Raw genomic sequence first — 17,522 nt, 5'->3', positions numbered from 1 at the left:
CATCCCATTTAGATTATATTCTAATTGCTGACAGAGATGTTTAAGAAATAAAACTACTGAACTTCATTCAGAGGCTCATAAGTCAGTGAAAGGGATATGTATCTCAGCGATAGGCTCACTCTGGGTGCCTGTGTACAACCTCTCTATTCCAAGGACCAAGCTTGGACTTACTGTAGGTTAACACAAGTCCCATACGCACATCTGCACTAGTGTGTGAACTGCGCTCTGTTGTCCTCTCCTAGGTGCTGGACCCACCATCAGCCCCAGCAGAGAAGAGCAAGTTCAGTTCCTGGGGCTGGCACTAGGCGCGGCAGAAGCCCAGGCAGCTTTGTACACACTGTTTTCTCTTGCGCTTCTGGGAGCCGGTGGTGTGGCCTTGCTGTCGTACAAGTACTGTAAGCACTCCAGGAAAGGGACAACACAACCAGGCCCACAGGAACTGAGCCCCATTTCCTCATTCTGACCACAAGTTACCTCCTCCTTCAGTTCTGGAAAATAACCCAGGTTTCCTTTGTACCTTTGCCACCCACTACGGGCAACCGTTCCAAGCGTGGGAACTGTGGCTCAGCCCCCACTCAGAAAAGCCAGTGGGGACTGAGGTTGGCTGTCAGGACCCACGTCCATGGATAGGTTCTCCAGTGGGGAATCAGGCCTGCATTGTACCCAGGCTGCTATGAGACTTGCGCTTGCTAAAGCTCCCTCACCCTGAATTGAGGCAGCAAATGTTTACTGAGTATCTTCATCTTCCTAAAATCTATGCTAAACCACCCAAGTATGGAGTGTGAGCAGCTTCCCCCTTGAGCTGTAACATCCTTCTCTTTGAAGTAATTAGCAGTGTTCTGTCCTTTGTCATCCTTAAAAAGTAAACACCTGTGGTGAACCTGTGCATAGTAAGTGAGGACCATCCTCAATGTAATGTGCCCAGAAAAACAATAAAAGCCTATCCAGGCAGGGGTCTTCACACCCTCTCTCTAACTTGGAGAGCGGCCACGCAGCCCCTTTTTCTCCACAGGATTTCTGTAGTCCGTGTGTATTTGTATATTGCCGCCACAACACACAATCCCACGGGCCGGGATCTGTGTCAACCCACAAAACTCCTCAGGATTTTATATTTTGCCCATACCAGTCTTCTTCATAAAGGCTTTCTGTACAGTGTGAGAGTCTAATCTTAAAGAATTTCAGGTCCCTGATTTAAACGGAAGTATCTGCACCTTGCCCCAGGAGCAGGAATTCATTTGGGCATTAAAAGACCCTGCAAAACAGACAACTGTAATTGAATAACAATAAAAATTAAAAAAGAAAAAAGACCCTGCAACTGGCTCTTGTGGAAATGTGCAGATACTGAGCTCATCTAGTGCTTCTCTGAGCCACTTGATTTAACTTAACTGGGCAGTTTGAAGTTTAAGAGATTTTAAAGATAGAAACAGGGTTAAAAACCAGAGGAACCCTTTTTCAGTGAAATGAACTCCGTTGAGGACAAGTGCTGCACTGTCACCCCTGCCCTCTTCCCGATCCCTCCCAGCCTCATACCTTGTGTTTCTCAAAGTAAAAATGGTCCTGTTCCCTGTGTCCTATTCCCTGAGTGACTGCTTGAGAAAGTAGGTTCTACCAAAGTTACAAAGCCACACAAGCCACTTGGGGTGTCTAAACTTTCCCACCAGACCAAGGCTCTCTACTTTTTATATATGCTCCCTGGGGCAGAGAAACCATAACAAAGAGATGACCTGCGAATCCTTTATTCCAACCACTGCCACATGCAGGCAGAGTTTTAAGGACCCAAGTATGGCCTTCAAGGCTCATGCAATCTTACCTTGGTTCACTTAGCCTGTTTCCCTTGTTCCTCTCTCAATCTAAACTGCACCTAATTAGCCCTTGACTATCCCATGCTCCTTTGTGTCTTTGCAAATACTATTGCTTCTACCTAGGATGCCCTTTCTTCAGAAAATGCTTTAAGTCTCAGGTCAGATATGTACTTTCCCATTGGGGAAAGCTGCCCTGAATCCCCCAGGCAGACACTACTTTGACTTTGCTGGTAAATACCTCCTATGACCACATTACACTGGAATTGAAAATTACCCTATTATCAGCTTCTTGAGGTCAAAGGCCCATGTCTCACCGTCTCTAGCATGCATGTTTTAGAGACAGGGCCCAGAATGCACAGCCGCCCCTTCTGTGTGTTTATTCACAAGACATACCTGAGTAGTGGTGGGAGAACAGAAAGACGTGGCCTTATCCATTCCCCTAGAATGTGCTGATGAGACAGTCTGAGTGAGAAACATGTACCAACTTATTTGGTCTATATATCCTTTCTAGATATCTGTGAGTTTTTTGTTTTGTTTTTTTTTTAATAAAGAGTGGGCCCTGGCTGGGCAGCTTACTTGGTTAGAGCACCGTCCCAGTGTGCCAAGGTTGAGGGGTCGATCTCCAGTCAGGGCACATACAAGAAGCAACCAATGAGTGCATAAATAGGTGGAACAACACATTGATGTTTCTCTCCACTTCCTTTCTCTAAAATCAATAAATTAAAAAAATGTTTAAAGTAATTTTCAGGACTTCTTGTCAAGATGGTGGAATAGATAAATGCTGGGCTCACCTCCTTCCATGATCACACACAAAAAAATTATAACTATAGACTTCCAGTCATGATGGAGACATAGGGAGACATGCTTTGCCTCCTTGCAAAACTATAAAGATCACAACTAAACTCAAAACAAAAAACAACCAGAAATGCCAGAAAATCAAACTGTATGGAAGTTTGACAACCAAGGATTTAAAGCAGCCGTATTCATCAACATGGGTAGGAGGGGTGGAGATGGGCAGCTGGGGTGGAGAGGACATGGTGTGGCAGCGGCGAGGAGGCAGCAGCCAGCAGAACGGGCAGTCCCACGTTCATGTGTGGTAGGTAAAGATTGGGAAAGATAACTGGGGAGCAAGTTATCCAAGATACAGGCCAGACCATGCAGCCCAGGGTTCCAGCAACGGGAAATAAAGCCTCATAACTTCTGGCTATAAAAACCAGTGGGGGTTGGGATGGTGGAAGAACTGCCAATCTCTCAGAAGAGTCCATTTAAAAAGCTCATACATTCTTAGAACATATGCAAACCCACCTGCTCTGGAACCAACACCAGGGCAACAGCTAGAGGGGTACTAGTGGCATAGGGGAAGTGGGAGAAGTGACTGGAAATGGGGAGAGTGCCAATGCAAGCCTCCAGCAGCCAGGCAGCAGCACTGTCCCCTCTCCAACCTCTCTCCCAGATACAGTGCCACAAAGCGGTGAAGCAGGTTGCCCCACCTGGAGAACCTAAGGCTCCACCCCATACAACTTAACAGGTGTGCTAAGATATGGAGTCAAACCAGCTCTCCCTAATACACAGAAACAAACACAGGGAGGCTGCCAAATTGAGGAGACAAATATAGCCCAAATGAAAGAACAGCAGTGTTTTTTCCTAGGGAAAAAGAACTAAATGGAATGAAGATAGCCAACTTGTCAAATGCAGAGTTCAAAACACTGATTACCAGGATTCTCAGAGAACTCATTGAGTATGACAAAAGCATAAGGGAAGAAATGAAGGCTAAACTAAGTGAAATAAAGAAAAATCCACAGGGAACCAACAGTGAAGGGAAGGAAGCCAGGGTTCAAATTAACAATTTGGAACGTAAGGAAGAAATAACCAGTCAACCAGAACAGAATGAAGAAACAAGAATTAAAAAAAAAAAAAAAAAAAAAAAAAGACAGAATAAGAAGACTTGGACATCTCCTAAAGTGCCAACATCTGAATCATAGGGTGCCAGAAGGAGAAGAGGAAGAGCAAGGAATTGAAAACTTATTTGAAAAAATAATAAAAGAAAACTTCTTTCATTTGCTGAAGGAAATAGAAATACAAGTCTAGGAAGCACAGAGTCCCAAACAAGTTGGACCCAAAGAGGGCCACACAAAGACACATCATAATTAAAATACCAAAGGTTAAAGATAGAGAATCTTAAAAGCAGCAACAGAAAAGCAGAGAGTTACCTACAAAGGAGCTCCCATAGACTACCAGCTGATTTCTCAAAAGAAACTTTGCTGGAAAGAAGTATTCAAAGTGATGAAAAGCAAGGACCTACAACCTAGATTACTCTATCCAGCAAAGCTATCATTTATAATGGAAGGGCAGATAAAGTGCTTCCCAGATAAGGTAAAACTAAAGGAATTTATCACCACCAAGCCCTTATTATATGAAATTTTTAAAATTTATTTTTTACAGACAGAGGGTAAAGGAGGGAGATAGGCAGAGAAACATCAATGTGTGGTTGCCTCTGACATGCCCCTTACTGGGGACCTGGCCCACAACCCAGGCATGTGTCCTGACTGGGAATTAAACTAGCGACCCTTTGGTTTGCAGGCCCGTGCTCAATCCACTGAGTTACACCAGCCAGGGGGAATGTTAATGGAACTTATTTTAGAAAAAGAAGATCTAAACTATGAACAGTAAAATGACAATAAACTCACAACTACCAACAACTGAATCTAAAAAACAGAAACACAGCAAACAACTGGAACAGGAACAGAGAATCATAGATATGGAGATCATTTGGAGGATTGGTTATCAGGGGGAGTGGGGAGGGTAAAAGGGGGGAAAGGTACAGGGATTAAGAAGCATAACAGGTAGGCACAAAATAGGGGGATGTTAGGAATAGTATAGGAAATGGAGAAGACAAAGAACTTATATGTGTGACCTGTGGGCATGAGCTAAGGAGGGAGGAATGCTGTAGGAAAGTGGGTACTAGGCAGTGGGCGGCCAATGGGGAGAAATTGGGACAACCGTAATAGCATAATCAATACAATATACTTAAAAAAAAACCCCAACAGGTCACAGTATAAATAAAAGTTAGAGGGTTATGCCAAAAAAAATTATAACTAAATTATAGAACAATCAACCTGGAGAACCATCTGAAGACTAGCTGAACAGAAGTCCTACACCTGAGGCTATAAAGAAGCCACACGGTGGAGACTAGTAGGATAGGGGAGACTTGGAACAGGCAGGTCCCACACCAATTGTGTGGTGATTGAGAATCGGGAGGGATATGTTATTTGCGGAGGTCCCCTTGAGGAGTGAGGGGTCCCAGCCCCACACAGGTTTCCCCAACCCAGGGCACCACTACCAGGCAGAGGAGTCCCTATAACATCTGGCTGTGACAACCAGTTAGGATTGTGTCCTAGCAAGACGGAGGCCTATTGGAGACTTAGGAGCGCCTCTTGGGAGGGGGATGGGCATGCACAGGCTTACTCACACACAAACTTACTTGATCTGGGCTCCAGCACAGGGGCAGCAGCTCATAAAGTGCTAGGTACATATGAATTAAACTAACTTCAGAAAAAGGGCTAAAGGGGCATAGGGTCAGGACAGCTCTCTCTACGATGCAGGTGCTGGCAGGCTCCATTGTTCCTTTGTTGAATGTTCCTCTCACCCAGCCTGCAGGCTCAGAGACTCGCCAAATCTGTGCTCTCCAAACCAGGCTAACATGGTTTGCCCCACACAATTCACACACCCAACCAAGTCTCTTCCAGTGGCTTTTCCACATAAGCAGCCTGCCTAAGTTCATGCTGTGGACTTTCCCAAAATCTCTCAAGGGTCCACAAACCCCAAACAGTGGCTGGCCCCAGTGTGCCTTATAGCTCTTGCTAAGCAGCCCCAAGCCCAGCACAAGCAACAACTGGTCTCAATTTTCACTGTAGTTCCTATCAGGTTTTCCCAAGCCTAGCACATGCAGCAGGCAGCCTTGGCCTAGAACATAGCTTCAACTAAGCAGCCCCAAGCCCAGCACAAGTGGCAGTTGACCTTGGCCTGCCCTGGAGTCCCTCCCAAGAGGCTCCAAAACCAACACACTTGGTGGCTGGCTTCAGACCACACCAGAGCACCACCCAGCAAGCTCCATAAATGACATACCTGAAGGGCAAACTTGGCTGGCACCAGAGCTCTGCTGAAGTGACTCCTGTTCTGTGGTGTCAGCCATCACATAAGAGCTCATCTGTTGTAGTCACAACCAGTCGGCCTGAGGGTCAACCCCATCCACTGATGTGCCAACAGCAATCAAGGCTCAACTACAACAGAAAGGAACACGAAACCCACACAAGGGACACCCACGAAGCAACTGGCTCAAGGATCAGGGAGACTGCACCAGTGGGTCCCACAGGACACCTACTACGTAAGGCCACTCTACCAAGACCAGGGTATGTAGCAGCTCTATCTAATACATAGGAACAAATACAGGGAGTCAGCCAAGAGGAGATAAATATGTTCCAAATGATAAAACAGGACACAACTCCAGAAAAAATCTAAATGAAAAGGAGGCAAGCAATCTACCAGATGCAGAGTTAAAAACACTGGTTAAAAGAATGCACAATGAACTTCCAAGGAGAAATAGAAAAGCTCAGGGAGAACTTCAAATTAGTTATACACAAAGGGGCTCCCATAAGACTGTCAGCTAATTTCTCAACAGAAAATTTGCGAGCCAGAGGAACTGGCCTGAAATGTTCAAAGTGATGAAAATCAAAGGCCTATACCTGAGAGCACTCTGCCCAGAAAGGCCATCACTTAGAATCGAAAGAGAGATAATCAGAAAGATAAACAGAAAGATAAAGACAAGAAAAAGCTAAAGGAGCATAAATGATAAAATATAATTTTAAAAATTAAAAAATAATATTAAAAAGAAAAAAAAAAATCCCCAAAGGAGTTCATCACCACTAAGCCAGTACTATGAGAAAAGTTAAAGGGATTTCTTTACGAAGAAAAGATAAAAAACATGAGTAAGAAAATATAGGAAAGATAAAAATTCTCACTGACGAAGGCCAACACCTTATAAAAGCAGAGGACAAACAATAAAGCTACAAAGGTTAAAAGACAAAAGTAAGAAGATAATGTGTAATTACAACAATTAACAAATACACACCAAAGTAAAAAAATAGTAACAAAAACAGAAGTGAGGAAGAGTGATTTTAGAATATGTTGGAACTTACGCAACTATCAACTTAAAATAGACTATTATAAGCATAGCTTTGTATAGATGAAGCACCTGGTAGCCACAAACTAAAAATCACAAGAAAAAAATAAAGGAAACAGAATCCAAACACAAAATTGCAGAAATTTATCAGTATACAGGAGAGTAAGAGAATAAGGAACAGAGAACTACAAAAACAATGATAAAATTAGTAAATTTTATTAACTAATAAGATGGCAATTACTACATACCTATCAATAATTACTTTAAATATAAATGGGCTAAATGCTCCAATCAAAGACATAACGTAGCTCTTTCTGGTGGTGCCAAGCCATGGGCCTCTCTCGGGACAACTGGCACAAGCACTGCAGGACCAGGGGTAAGAGAAAGCCCCAACACGAGAAGTGAAAATATGAGTTGGGACACCCTGCTGCCAACACTGAGTCCATGAGCGGGGAGGCAATACCAAGTACCTAGCCTTGAGGTTGGATGTGGGCGACTTCTTGGAAACAGAGTGCAGTACGTGCAAAACAAAGATTATTGATGTCTACAAGTATGCACCAATGAACTGGCCCACATCGACCCCATAAAAGAACTGCATCGTGCTCACTGACAGCACACTGTACTGGCAGTGGTACGAGTCCCCTGGGCACTGCCCCTCAGCTGCAAGAAGGGGGCCAAGTTGACTCCTGAGAAGGAAGAAATTATAAACAAAAATGATCATAGAAGATTTTAAAAAATATATGATAAAGTAAAAAGAATGCCACAATCAGCTGTCTTCCAGAGGAGCAGTTCCAGCAGGCAAGTTGCTTGCATGCATCACTCCAAGACCAGGCCCACATGGCCACAGAGAGGGTTATGTGCTAGAGGGCAAGGAGTTAGGGTTCTAGCTGAGGAAAATCAAGTGCAGGAAAGGCAAATAAATCCTCCTCCCTCCTGTCTTAGCTCATGTAACAAAGGTGTTTATTGTTCTATATCAAAAAAAACATATAAAAAGACATAATGTGGCTGAATAAAAAAAAAAACAAAACCCATGCATATGCTGCCTACAAGAGATCCACTTCATATCAAAAGACACACACAGGCTGAAAGGTATGGAAAAAGATATTTCATGCAAATGAAAGCAGAAAAACAGGTGGGGTAGAAATATCAGATAAAATAGGCTTTAAAACAAAATCTGTAACAAGAGACAAAGAAGGGCATTTTATAATGATAAAGGGATTAATCGAAAAAGAGGATGTAACTGTTGTAAACATTTACGCACCCAATGTAGGAGCACCTAAAATATATAAAGCAAATATGGATGGACACAAACGGAGAGATTAACAGTAATACAATTAAAGTAAGGGACTTTTAACACCCCACTGACATCAGGGGATAGATATTCCAGACAGAAAACCAGCAAGGAAACAGTGACCTAAGTGACACATTCGACCAAATGGATTTCATTAATGTTTTTAGAACATTTCACCCAAAAGCAACAGAATATACATTCTTTTGAAGTACACATGGATCATTTTCCAAGACAGACCACCTGCTAGGCCACAAAATAAGTCTCAATAAATTTAAGACTGAAATATCAAGCATCTTATTTGATCACAATGGTATGAAACTAGAAGTCAATTATTTTTTTAAAGTCCCACAGGTAAAGCTAAATGTCCATAATATCCAAAGCAATCTACAGATTCAGTGCAATCCCTATCAAAATACTAATGGCATTGTTAACAGAACTAGAACAAATAACCCTAAAATTTATATGTAATCACAAAAAAACACCCCCAAAACAACAACAAAAAACCAAATAGCCAAAGCAATCTTTATTTTATTTTTTTTCTTAATATATTTATTGATTATGCTATTACAGTTGTCCCATTTCCCCCCCCACTCCACTCCATCCTGCACACCCCCCTCCCTCCCACATTCCCCGCCCCCCATAGTTCATGTCCATGGGTCATACTTATAAGTTCTTTGGCTTCTACATTTCCTACACTATTTTTACCCCCCCCCCCCCGTCTATTTTCCACCTATCATCTATGCTACTTATTCTCTGTACCTTTACCCCCCTCTCCCCCTCCCACTCCCTTATTGACAACCCTCATGTTCTAGTTGTTTGCCTAGTTTGCTCTCGTTTTTGTTTTAGGTGTGGTCGTTAATAACTGTGAGTTTGCTGTCATTTTTACTATTCCTATTTTTGATCTTCTTTTTCTTAGGTAACTCCCTTTAACATTTCATATAATAAGGGCTTGGTGATGATGAGCTTCTTTAACTTGACCTTATCTGAGAAGCACTTTATCTGCCCTTCCATTCTAAATGATAGCTTTGCTGGATACAGTAATCTTGGATGTAGGTCCTTGCGTTTAATCTTGGGTAATGTAATTATGATGTGCCTTGTTGTGTTCCTCCTTGGGTCCAGCTTCTTTGGGACTCTCTGAGCTTCCTGGACTTTCTGGAAGTCTATTTCCTTTGCCAGATTAGGGAAGTTCTCCTTCATTATTTGTTCAAATAAGTTTTCAATTTTTTGTTCTTCCTCTTCTCCTTCTGGCACCCCTATAATTCGGATGTTGGAACGTTTCAAGGTGTCATGGAGGTTCCTAAGCCTCTCCTCATTTTTCCAAGTTCTTGTTTCTTCATTCTTTTCTGGTTGGATGTTTGTTTCTTCCTTCTGGTCCACACCATTGATTTGAGTCCCAGTTTCCTTCTCCTCACTATTGGTTCCCTATACATTTTCCTTTGTTTCTGTTAGCATAGGCTTCATTTTTTCATCTGTTTTTCGAACAGATTCAACCAAGTCTGTGAGCATATTGATAACCAGTGCTTTGAACTGTGCATCCGATAGGTTGGCTATCTCTTCGTCGCTTAGTTGTATTTTTTCTGGAGCTTTGAAGTGTTCTGTCATTTGGGCCATTTTGTTTGTTTGTTTGTCTTGGCGCATCTGTTACTTTAAGGGGCGGAGCCTTAGGTGTTCACCGGGGCGGGGTAATGCTGGTCGCTGCGCTGTGATGCTGTACGTGGGGGAGGGGCTGAGAGGGAGCAATGGCGCCCGCCTCACTCTCCTCCGGATTTCAATCTTTCACTCCGAGACCCACAATCAAACTGGGCCACTCTGGTGCTGGTTCCCAAGTAAGTGGGCCTGTGCACGCCCTAGGCCCCTGTGGGTCTCTCCAACAACCTCTCCCGTGAGGCTGGGAGTCTCTCCTGCTGCCGCCTCAACCCCCAGGGGCGCTTTCAATCAGAGGTTTGAGGCTTTATTTCCCGGAGCTGGAGCCCTGGGTTGCGTGGTCTGTTTCGCTCCCCGCCATTTGTCCAGTTTATCTGTGGGCGAATGTGGTGTCACGAGGTGCTACCCGCTGCTCTGCCTGCCCTGTTCTCCGCCACTCTGAGTCCAGCCCTCTAGGTTTATCTGTGCAAATGTGGGGCCGCAGGGTCTGCTAGTGCTCGGACTGCCTGCGCCATTTGTCCCACACCCCGCCAGTCTCAGTCCCGCCACAGCCACGCGAGTCCTCTCCACCCTGGTGCCCGTCTCCGCCCCTCCTACCAGTCTGGATGAATGTTTATTTTCTATTTCCTTGGTGTCGGTCCCCCTTGCTGTTTGATTCTCTGTCAGTTCTGGTTGTGCGAGGAGGCGCAGTGTGTCTACCTATGCCGCCATCTTGGTTCTCCATCACCCCAAAGCAATCTTTAAATAGAAGAACAAAGTTAGAGGTATCACACTACCCAGTATCAAACTATACTAAAGAGGACTATATTACACAAAAAAGCATGGTACTAAAATAAAAAACAGACATAGAGATCATGGAACAGAATAGCTCAAAAACTCATGCCTATGTGGTCAATTAATCTATAACAAAGAAGGCAAGAATGAACAATAGGGGAAAGAAAGTCTCTTTATAAATAGTGTTGGAAACACTAGACTGGTATATGCAAAAAGAAGAGAGAAACTAAACTACTTTATTACACCATACACAACAATAAACCCTAAATGGATTAAAGATTTAAATGCAGACTGTGAAACCCTAAAACTCCTAGAAGAAAACATGGCAGTAAAGTCTTTAACATCACTCTTAGCAATATTTTTTTTACTTTGGATATGTCTCCTTAGTCAAGGGAAACAAATGAAAAAATAAACAAATAAGACTACAGCAAACTACAAAACGTTTTTGCACGTTTGGCAAAGGAAACCAACAAAACAAAAAGACAACATACTGAATGGAAGAAGATATTTGCCAATGATAAAGGGGTTAATATACAAAATAGTATATAAAGAACTGAGACAACCGAATATCAATAAAACAAACATTCCAATTAAGAAACGGGCAAAAGACCTGAACAGACATTTCTCCAAAGAGGACATACAGATGGCCAACAGACATATGAAAAGATGCTCAGCATCACTAATCATCGGACAAATGCAAATCAAAACCACAAGATACCCACTCACACTTATCAGAATGGCTATCATCAATAAATCAACAAACAACTGTTGGAGAGTAGCTGCAAAAAGTAAACACTTATGGAGCATTGGTGGAATGGTCAAGTAGTTTTCTAGCCACTATAGGAAACAATATGGAGGTTCCTCAAAATTTGAAAATTAGAGCTACCATAGGACCCAGCAATTCCACTCCTGGGTATTTATCTGAAGAAATCCAAAAACACTAATTTGAAAAGATACATACGAAGACTTCCAGGCAAGACGGGGGTGTAGGTAGATATGCTTTGCCTCTGCACACAAATTTAAAAACAAAAAACAACCAGGACTGCCAGAAAATAGAACTCTATGGAAGTCCAATGACCAAGGAGTCAAAGAAGAAACATTCATCCAGACTGGTAGGAGGGGCGGAGACGGCTGGGTGGAAAGGTCTCCCACCAAGGCAGAGGCTGGAGGACTGGGAGGTCCCACATTCATGTGCAGATAAGCCAGTAGGAACAACTAAGGAGCAAGACAGACAACACAATCCAGGGTTCCAGTGCATGAAACCAAAGCCTCAAAACCTCTGGCTGTAAAAGTCTGTGGGAGTTGTGGCAGCAGGAAAAACTCTCAGCTTCACAGGAGAGTTCACTGGAGATCTCAAGGGGTCCTACAATGTACAAAAACCCATTCACCCAGTAATCAGCACCACAAAGGCCTGATCTGCTTGTGCATAGCAGGGGAAGTGACTAAGCCAGCCAAGAGCCAAGGAAGTGGCATTGTTCCCTCTCTGATCCCTCCCCCACATACAGTGCCACAACACAGTTAAGTGGCTTGCCCCGCGCTGGCAAATACCTAAGGTTCTACCCCTTACAAAGTAACAGGCATGCTGAGACAAAGAAATATGGCCCAAATGAAAGAACAGATCAAAGCTCCAGAAAAAATAAAACTAAGCGATGAAGAGATAGCCAACCTATCAGATGCACAGTTCAAAACACTGGTAATCAGGATGCTCACAGAAATGGTTGAGTATGGTTGCAAAATAGAGGAAGAAGTGAAGGTTATGAAAAAGTGTAATGAAAATATACAGAGAACTAACAGTGAAGGGAAGGACACTGGGACTCAAATCAATGATTTGGAACAAAAGGAAGGAATAAACATTCAAGTGCAACAGAATGAAGAAACAAGAATTCAAAAAAATGAGGAGAGGCTTAGGAACCTCTGGGACATAAACTTGCCAACATCCAAATCATAGGGATGCCAGGGGAGAAGAGGAAAAACAAGAAATTGAAAACTTATTTGAAAAAATAATGAAGAACTTCCACAATCTGGTGAAGGAAAGACTTCCTGAAAGTCCAGGAAGCTCAGAGAATCGGAAGCTCAGAGAACCCCAAGGAAGTTGGACTCAAGGAAGCACACACCAAGACTCATCATAAGTCACCCAAAATTAAAGATAAGGAAAGAATCTTAAAAGCAGAAAGAGAAAAGGAGACAGTTACAAAGGAGTTCCCATCAAACTATCAGCTGATTTCTCAAAAGAAACCTTGCAGGCAAAAGGGGCTGGAAAGAAGTATTTGAAGTCATGAAAGGCAAGGACCTCCATCCAAGATTACTCTATCAGGCAAAGTTATCATTTATAATGGAAGGGCAGATAAAGTGCTTCCCAGATAAGGTCAAATTAAAGGAGTTCATTACCACCAAGTCCTTATTATATGGAATGTTAAAGGGGCTTATCTAAAGAAAAGAAGATCAAAACTCTGAACAGTAAAATGACAACAAACTCATAACTCTTAATAACTAAACCAAAACCAAAACAAAAACAAAATAAGCAAACAACTAGATCAGGAACAGAATCACAGAAATGGAGATCACATGGAGGGTTATCAGCGGGGAGGTGGAGGGAGAAGAATGGAGGAAAAGGTACATTGAATAAGAAGCATAATTTGTAGGCAAAAAATAGACAGGGGGGAGTTAAAAATAGTATAGGAAATGGAGAAGTCAAAGAATGCCTATGTATGACCCATAGGCATGAACTAAGGGAGGGCAATGCTGGTGGGAGGAGGGGTGCAGGGAAGAGGGGGATAGAGGGAAGAAAAAAATGGGACAACTGTAATAGCATAATCAATAAAATATACTTAAAAATAAAAAGAACTGAATGTAGATATACTATGAAAAAAAGAAAAAAGAAAAGATAGATACACCTCCATGTTCGTTATTTACATTATTTACAAAGCCAAGATGTGGAAGCAACCTAGTATCCACTCATAGACAAATGGATAGCGGTGGTGCATACATACAGTGGAATATGACTCGGCTATATAAAAGAGTATCTTGCCATCTGCACACCATAGATTGACAGAGTAAGACAAATACCGTATGATTTTATTTATATGTGGAATCCAAAAAACAAAACAAAACAGAAACTCAGATACAGAAAACAAATGATGGTCAGCAGATAACAGGGAGGTTTGGGGGATGGGTGAATAGGGCTAAGGAAGTAAGAAGAATAAATTGTCAGTTATGTAAAGTATAACAGGAGATAGTCAATAATATTATAATAACTATGTATGGTGCCAGCTGGGTACTGGAAATATCAGGGGGTTCACTTTGTGAAGTATGATTGTCAAATCACTATGCTATACACCTGAAACTAACACAAAATAACTGAATATGAACTGTAATTGAAAATTTTTTAATTTTTTTAAATTTTAAAAGAATAAAATAAAGAGCATAAAAAGTTGACAGTTATAAAAAGTAGTTTCAGGGATATAAGGTACTTCATAGGAAATACAGTCAATAATATTGTAATAACTATGTATGTTGTCAGGTGGGTACTAGCTTTATCAGGGTGATCATTTCATAGGTTATATAAATGTCTAATAAGTATGTATGCTGTATGTCTGAAATATTGTATGTCAACACTAAATAAAAAATAAGGAAAAAAGTGAAGACACTTGGGGGAAAAGTCATTTTCAACTGTTTTAAAAGGGTGATCATGCTTGAAATTTTGTTTCTTGTAAGAATTCCTTACGTGAATTGAATCTACAGAAAATTCCTATGAAAATGTTCCACTGCTGTGGGCCCCAACTTGGAGTTAGGAACTGTATAGTACATAAACATTTTCTCCATCAATAGATTAGCAAAGTTTGCTAGATGGGGGAGGAGAGGAGAGGAGTTCTAAAACTGATAATAAAGTATTTCTTGAGTAGAAAGACTTAGTATTATAAGCTGTCAATTACACCTAAATTAATTCAAAAATTCGATAACCATTTTTTTTTTCAGTGGGGGAACATGGTCAAAATATAAAGTTTCACATTAAATAAACTTGTAAGAGCCAGGATAAATTGGAGCGGTGTGCAGGGTACTCCATCAGCAGAGCTTCCCCCGGCTGCCATAGATGAGAATAATTCTACCAAGATATGATCTGCTTGAGGAAGACTGACTGTCTCTCAGAGGAGAAAGGCGTTTTGCCCCTCTCTCAATGGGCTTTTATTGAATTTAGCTTTCTTTGCATATCAAAGAAAGGAGGTATGGTTTACAGCTAACATTTCTGAGATCATGGGGGTCCTTTTGAGTCAGGGTCTGGTAGACAGGGTGATGATGCCAATTGGCTGTAAAATCTTGGGAAACAAACTTATTTTGTGCTTGGACCCTTAACATCTAAATTGAGGACATTCTTAGCAAAGCAGGTTTCACAGGACTTTATGCATTTTTTTCTTAGGCTTGATCGCCCACCCACCCCGCCACGGGAACCACCAGTTCCGGCACAGGGCTGCACCCCACTTCAGCATTGTTTCAGACCTGAATCAGGCAGGGGAAGCAAGACAGCCAAGAGATTAGGGGACTTTCTAACAGATAGAATGAGGACTCAGGCTATGACAAAGCCGAGGGGTGAGGATTTTTTGTCCCTTTTCCACAAACCCCTAAATCCTTCCCTGATGGCCCCATTCACTACCGTGCCTGTTTTAGGTTGTTTCTTTCTTGAGGAATCTTACCCATCATTGACTATCCAGCCATCCTCCAGGGGCCAAGCAGGGTGAAGTAAAGGGGACACAGGTTGCGCCCCTGCCGGGAGGGTATGTTTTGATTCCTTAGTGGCTTATAGTCCCAAGGTCCCCTAGCCATGGAGCCTCTTCACCTGTTGGAGGGGTTACAGTTCCTGAAATCAGGTAGGACGGTTCCCAACAGTGAAGCATATTAAAACATTGTAAAACTAGTTATAAAAATTATTGGGTTGGCCAAAAAGTCTTTAGTGTTTTTCCATAAAATGAAAGACACGTTTTTCATTCTCACCAATAAGTTTACTGATTTGGGTATTTTGACTATGTCAGCTATCTCTGGCTATTGGCTTTTACTAGGTAGAGGCCAGGAGTGCTGCTAAACATCTTCCAATGCATAAAACGGCTGCACAGCAAAGAATTATTATGCCAAAACGTCAAAAGTACCAAGAAATTTTGCCAACCTCTTTTGATGTTTGACTAGTCACAGCACCTTCTCTGCACACTGCATAAAACTTTGCATTTCAGTTGCATTGTATGCTTCACCTTTCTTGCAATAATAAAGCATGTCAAAAAGTTATGTATTTCTTCCATTTCTGATATTAAAATGGCTGCACAAAATTTCACCAATTTTAATGTTTTAAAATATATTTTATTGATTATGCTATTACAGTTGTCCCATTTCCCCCCCTTCACTCTCCTCCATCCTGCACACCCCCTCCCTCCCACGTTCCCCCCCTATAGTTCATGTCCATGGGTCATACATATAAATTTTTTGGCTTCTGCATTTCCTATACTATTCCTACCCTCCCCCTGTTTTCTACCTACCATTTATGCTACTTATTCTCTGTACCTTTCTCCCCCTCTCCCTCTCCCACTCCCCAGTTGATAACCCTCCATGTGATCTCCACTTATGTGGTTCCATCCCTATTCTAGTTGTTGGCTTAGTTTGCTTTTTAGGTGTGGTTAATAACTGTGCTTGCTGTCATTTTTACTGTTAATATTTTTTATCTTTTCTTAGATAAATCCCTTTAATATTTCATATAATAAGGGCTTGGTGATGATGAACTCCTTTAACTTGACCTTATCTGAGAAGCACTTTATCTGCCCTTCCATTCTAAATGATAGCTTTGCTGGATAGAGCAATCTTGGATGGAGGTCCTTGCCTTTCATGACTTCTAATACTTCTTTCCAGCCCCTTCTTGCCTGTAAGGTCTCTTTGGAGAAATCAGCTGATAGTCTTATGGAAACCCCTTTGTAGGTAACTTGTGTCCTTTTCTCTTGCTGCTTCTAAGATTCTCTCCTTCTGTTTCATCTTGGCTAATATAATTATGATGTGCCTTGGTGTGTTCCTCCTTGGGTCCAGCTTCTTTGGGACTCTCTGAGCTTCCTGGACTTCCCGGAAGTCTATTTCCTTTGCCAGACTGGGGAAGTTCTCCATTATTTGTTCAAGTTAAGTTTTCAATTTTTTGTTCTTCCTCTTCTCCTTCTGGTACCCCTATAATTCGGATATTGGAACATTTCAAGATGTCCTGGAGGTTCCTAAGCCTCTCCTCATTTTTTTGAATTGTTTCTTCACTCTTTTCTGGTTCGATGCTTCTTTCTTCCTCTTGGTCCACACCATTGATTTGAGTTCCAGTTTCCTTCCCATCACTATTGGTTCCCTGTACATTTTCCTTTGTTTTTCTTAGCATAGCCTTCATTTTTTCATCTAATTTGTGACCAAATTCAACCACTTCTGTGATCATCCTGATTACATGTTTTGAACTGTGCATCTGATAGGTTGGCTATCTCTTGGTCGCTTAGTTTTTTTTCTGGAGCTTTGATCTGTTCTTTCACTTGGACCATTTTTTTTGTCTTAGCGCACTTGTTACGTAAAGGGGTGAACCTTAGGTATTCACCAGGGCGGGGTAACGCTGGTCACTGCACTGTGATGCTGTATGTGGGGGAGGGGTCCAATAGGAAACAATGGCGCTTGCTCCACTCTCTGCTGGTTTTCAGTCACTCCCTCCGCTACCCACAATCAAATTGGGCCCTTCTTCTGCTGCTTCCCGAGTGGGTGGGTTTGTGTACATTCTAGACCCCTGTGGGTCTCTCCAATGAACTCTCTGTGAGGCTGGGAGTTTTTCCCACTGCTGCCT

The 17,522-nt window shown here is 42.2% G+C and overlaps 1 protein-coding gene across 1 annotated transcript in view; it reads left to right on the top strand.

The window, feature by feature from the left end:
- Positions 1-1,014, top strand: part of LCT (lactase) — a 50,599-nt gene extending 49,585 nt beyond the window's left edge. The window contains exon 17 of the mRNA XM_053918621.1: positions 243-1,014. Coding sequence (XP_053774596.1) covers positions 243-463 — 221 coding nt within the window. The 3' untranslated portion in view covers positions 464-1,014. The remainder of the gene's footprint in view (positions 1-242) is intronic.
- The last annotated feature ends 16,508 nt before the right edge of the window (positions 1,015-17,522 follow it).

This window comes from Desmodus rotundus, chromosome 2, assembly GCF_022682495.2.
Source record: "Desmodus rotundus isolate HL8 chromosome 2, HLdesRot8A.1, whole genome shotgun sequence".
Classification (NCBI taxonomy): domain Eukaryota; kingdom Metazoa; phylum Chordata; class Mammalia; order Chiroptera; family Phyllostomidae; genus Desmodus; species Desmodus rotundus.
The sequence above is the reverse complement of the archived record's forward strand: the minus strand, read 5'-3'. Positions and strand labels throughout refer to the sequence as shown.